General features: G+C 18.9%; 1 protein-coding gene across 1 annotated transcript, besides 1 other annotated feature; it reads right to left on the bottom strand.

Annotated features, from left to right (window-relative positions):
- Positions 1 to 5: 5 nt before the first annotated feature.
- Positions 6 to 555: a repeat region.
- A 695-nt stretch (positions 556 to 1250) lies between these two features.
- On the bottom strand, positions 1251 to 1928 carry PGAL8A_00041300 (fam-g protein; the record flags this gene model as incomplete). Its single annotated transcript, XM_028674428.1, has 2 exons — positions 1251 to 1724; positions 1854 to 1928. The coding sequence occupies 2 exons, from the start codon at positions 1926 to 1928 to the stop codon at positions 1251 to 1253; spliced, it is 549 nt and encodes a 182-aa protein (XP_028530781.1).
- Positions 1929 to 2861: the final 933 nt, after the last annotated feature.

Genomic DNA, 2861 nt, shown 5'->3' with positions numbered 1-2861 from the left:
CAGGAAAAAAAAAAAAATGAAAAAAAAAAAAAAAAAAAAAAAAAAGTCAATTGGAAAAAGATTTGTTACCAATAAATAAAAAAAAAAAGAAAAAGAAGAATGATTTTTTTTTGGGGGGAATGAAATATGATTTTAATGAATTTTGTAAGAGAAAATTTTATACATATAACAATAAAATTTTAAAGTAATTAATATTTATATAATTAATTTGTGTTGTCCCTAATTGTTTATGTTTGTTAATTCAACAGCAATTTATATTACTTGCTGAATATAACTCATAACAAAGAAACAAGGAATATACATTTAATTAATGATCAATATTTAATAAGGATATAAATTTTTAATAAAAATAAAGATTCTTATTAAAGTAAATAAATGCCTATTGAAATCAAAGAATGCTGAATGAAGCAGATCACATAATTAAGAATCACTCGTTCAAAGCATATAAAAGTATATATAAATACACCAAAATCGTAGAGGCTACTTTGCATGCTCTTTATTGATTTGTTTGTTGAATACTCTAGGAAAGTCACCGAATACCCAGTTAATAAACCAGCTGGTAATAATCTGCATCCAACTTTTTTTCTTCTATTTTATCCTCTACCTTTACTACCTGATTTATTTACTTTCCATAATTTACATTTATACTTTATTAAATTATCATTCAATGAATTTTCTAGAGTAATGAAAAATAAATTATTAAAGAGAATATGGAGATTTCTCTAATAATTAAATGGATTTCGAATCTAATTTTAACGATATAAACAAATAAACTGCAATAATGCGGTTCATTGTGGATATACTTTGATAAAAATTATGTATTTTTATTAAAAACGTATATTCTCATTAATTATTAATTTTTAAGTACAAAATAATTATTCCTATGTATAAGTAATTTTCAGTAATTTAAGTTCACTGGTACTAAAAATTATAAAAATACATAAATAGTAAAAAAAAAAATTGAATTATATTAATATCACTTAACTAAAATTTTATTCTTAAAAATTAAAAAATATTCTCATGAAATTTTTTCTTTCTAAAAAATTTCTCTCTTTTAATTTTTTTTTTTTTTTTTTTTTTTAAAAAATAAAATATATTTCTATAAAAAAAATTTAGACAAATATTAATTTTTCTTTTGTTTAACTAGATCTTGCGAATGAATAATCCTATATTCTCTGCTAAACCATTAATTTTTATTCTCTTAATGGTTATCAAACCTATTAAAAAGAAATTTCCAAATATTTGATTTTTTATTTTTTTTTTTTTTTTTTTCCCTTTCTTATTTTACATTCGCATAAAAATATCTCAAATCTTGAGTCAAGTTCTTTCATAACACTATCAATTATTTTTTTTTTTTCTTCATATGGAATATAACGTCGAAGAGTTACTAAATATAGATCTTTAATTTTCTCAGTTGATAATTTATGCCATTCAACATTCCATTCTCGGTTTTTCGAATTAGGGCTCATTTCACTTGTTTCTTTATCAAATTGCTCCCACAATTTTGGAATAATGACCTTATACCAATAATTGTACGGATCCTTGTATAGATCCGGATTTTCCCATTTGTTTTTTTTATTATCTAATGGACTTTCTTCTATGCATTCCTTAGCGTATGTTTGCTTTTTTCCTGATATGTCACCCTCTGTTAACACTCTTTCATATTTTAACTCATTTTTTGTTTGCAATATATTTTTATCAATCAAAGTTTTATAAAAATCACACTATGAATTAAATAAAATTTTTTTAAAAGAATGTTTCTTTTGCTAGAATAGTAAATCAAATAGAATATTAAAAATAATTAGAAATAAAATATATATATATGCATATTATTTGTAAAAATTTTAACTTACGTTATAAAAACATTGATACATCCAAATTAAAAGAAGGAATGTAGTAATTTTTAAATATAAAATTAACATTCTCATAATAATATATTTATAGAATAATATTTAAGTGAAAGTTGTTAATTCAGATGTAAAATTGTTTCAATTTTCAATAATACTAAATTATGGATTTGTAATATTAATTTAGATATTATTATAACTTGTATTAATTTCATTAATTTTTAAAATAGAAAATTATTTTCATATATGAAATGTAATTTCTAATTTTTTATTATTACACATGATATTATGGTTACTTTAGATAGGAATAATATTCTTAATTCTTTAAAAAATAAAATAAGAATGTGAATTTATGAATAAATAAAAAATATAATAAATCTAATAATGTTTTTTTAAAAATATTTTATTAAGATTTAATTTATCTTTAAATTATGTAAAAAAATAAAATATTTTTAATTTAATGCACATAAAAATTATAAATCATATACATTTAATATTAAAGGTTTTTTTTAATATTTTTTTTCTAAATTACCAATCTCTGTAAATTATGTCGAACTTTAAATTATTTTATATACGATATATTATGATTTATAAATATAAATCTTCGTACATTATAGAGATATATCTCTATCAAAAAAAGAAAAAAAAACTCTATAAATTAAAAATTTTTATGCGCATGTATCTTTCAAACTGTATACTACATTTATGACAATTTTTCACTTAATATAAAACTAATTTTTGTTTGTGTATGTTTTTCTTTTAAATATAACTTTTTTGATTTTTCTTATACACTTTTTTATATCTTAATTCTTTTTTTTTTATTTTTATTATTGATAAATGTTTATACAATATATGTGTATATTTATTTTTTGTTATAACTATTTTTTAAAAAAAATTACTTTTTCAACTATTTGAAAAAAAATAAAAAAATTTATTAAGCACTTAAATTCAAAAGAAAAAGTGAAGATAGGCATTTACATTGATGAAATTATAATAACGAATCTTGTAAAAAGC

This window comes from Plasmodium gallinaceum, assembly GCF_900005855.1.
Source record: "Plasmodium gallinaceum strain 8A genome assembly, contig: PGAL8A_v1_32, whole genome shotgun sequence".
Lineage (NCBI taxonomy): Eukaryota > Apicomplexa > Aconoidasida > Haemosporida > Plasmodiidae > Plasmodium > Plasmodium gallinaceum.
This window is presented reverse-complemented; position numbering and strand designations above follow the sequence as displayed.